Consider the following 1,301-nt stretch of genomic DNA (forward strand, 5'->3'; position numbering starts at 1 on the left):
ATGGATGTCTATTCTATTAACATTTCTACATCTGGAGAATGGGGCTGTTTGATGTCTTGTCCATTCAGAGGGGCCCCTGCCTGTCTTTGCCCAGGGCCCCACATTTCCTACATCCGCCCCTGCCTGCCTCTGCAGCATGCAGTGTTTTCTGGCTGTTAGAAAGCAGCAGCTGAGATCGATGTTCTGATGGGAACACGGCCGCTTTAACGCTGATCGTCCTGCATGAAGGCCTGCTGATGGACAGCCGACCTAAAGCTGCAGCTGATCTACCTGAGCAGCAGCAGGGGGGGTTCTGACCCCACCCGCCCCGCTTCACTCACCTGGGGGTTGTCCATGAACCACAGCAGGTTCCCCTGCTCCGTGTCCAGGATGAAGTAGCGGCGCAGGAACCTGCCGCTGTTCTCATTCTCCTCGATGTCCAGGAAGCCACAGATGCGGTTCTGTCGGTCCACGTACGGCATCACGACCCCGGCCAGCTCCGCCCACTCTGGGGCATCACAGGAACTCTGCAGAGGAGGAGGGAGAGGTTGGAGCGCAGACAGAACCGAGCCGCCCGCTGGCCACAGAAGCACGGCGGTGGGGGAGTCATTCCTATGTTGGATGGCAGTGTGTAATATTTTTATTTTTACCACATTAACTGTATAAAAAGTATTTTATGAATAAAGTTTTGATCATTTTGAGTCATGCTGGTTACTCCTGTCAGAGGGAGGAAACTTCAGAAACGTCTCCTCAGGCTATAAGGCAGAACTGCAGGGCATTCTGGGAGATGTAGGCGGGGAAGCCTCTCAGCAGAGCTGAGGAATGTTGGTGTGCAGCTGAGCTCTTTTAAAAGTTTAATCTTTTTCTCCATCCTTATTCTAAATATAGAAACAGATCAGTGATGGAGTGATGGTGAAGCATCGTCACTGGGTTCATCTTTAACTTTACGCTGAGTGGTTTCTGTTCTCTGCTGCTGACCTGCTTTAACATTAAACTAGTGTTTCTGTTTTCTTTCTGTCAGAAAGTCCCAAACACACCTGGATGATGTCATCCTTCGCTCTGCAAACCTTCTCGGGTTCTGCTTTTTCCCACCAGACCTGCAGGAACCCACCGGAGCTGCAGGAACCCACCGGGGCTGCAGGAACCCACCAGAGCTGCAGGAGCCCACCAGAGCTGCAGGAACCCACCGGAGCTGCAGGAACCCACCGGGGCTGCAGGAACCCACCAGGGCTGCAGGAACCCACCAGAGCTGCAGGAACCCACCAGAGCTGCAGGAACCCACCGGAGCTGCAGGAACCCACCAGGAACCCACCAGAGCTGCA

General features: G+C 53.9%; 1 protein-coding gene across 3 annotated transcripts in view; it reads right to left on the reverse strand.

Moving 5' to 3' along the window:
• The window catches only part of plekha1 (pleckstrin homology domain containing A1), a 20,847-nt gene that overhangs the window by 15,494 nt on the left and 4,052 nt on the right, over positions 1-1,301 (reverse strand). For all 3 annotated transcript variants that reach the window (XR_001481708.1, XM_015390900.1, XM_015390901.1), the window contains exon 2: positions 321-506. Coding sequence is in view for 2 of the 3 variants with exons in the window: in XM_015390900.1 (XP_015246386.1) it covers positions 321-461 (141 nt within the window). In the remaining variant the exon portion in view is untranslated. The remainder of the gene's footprint in view (positions 1-320; positions 507-1,301) is intronic.

The sequence above is a fragment of the Cyprinodon variegatus genome, unplaced genomic scaffold (assembly GCF_000732505.1).
Source record: "Cyprinodon variegatus isolate N-32 unplaced genomic scaffold, C_variegatus-1.0 Scaffold517, whole genome shotgun sequence".
NCBI classification, from domain to species: domain Eukaryota; kingdom Metazoa; phylum Chordata; class Actinopteri; order Cyprinodontiformes; family Cyprinodontidae; genus Cyprinodon; species Cyprinodon variegatus.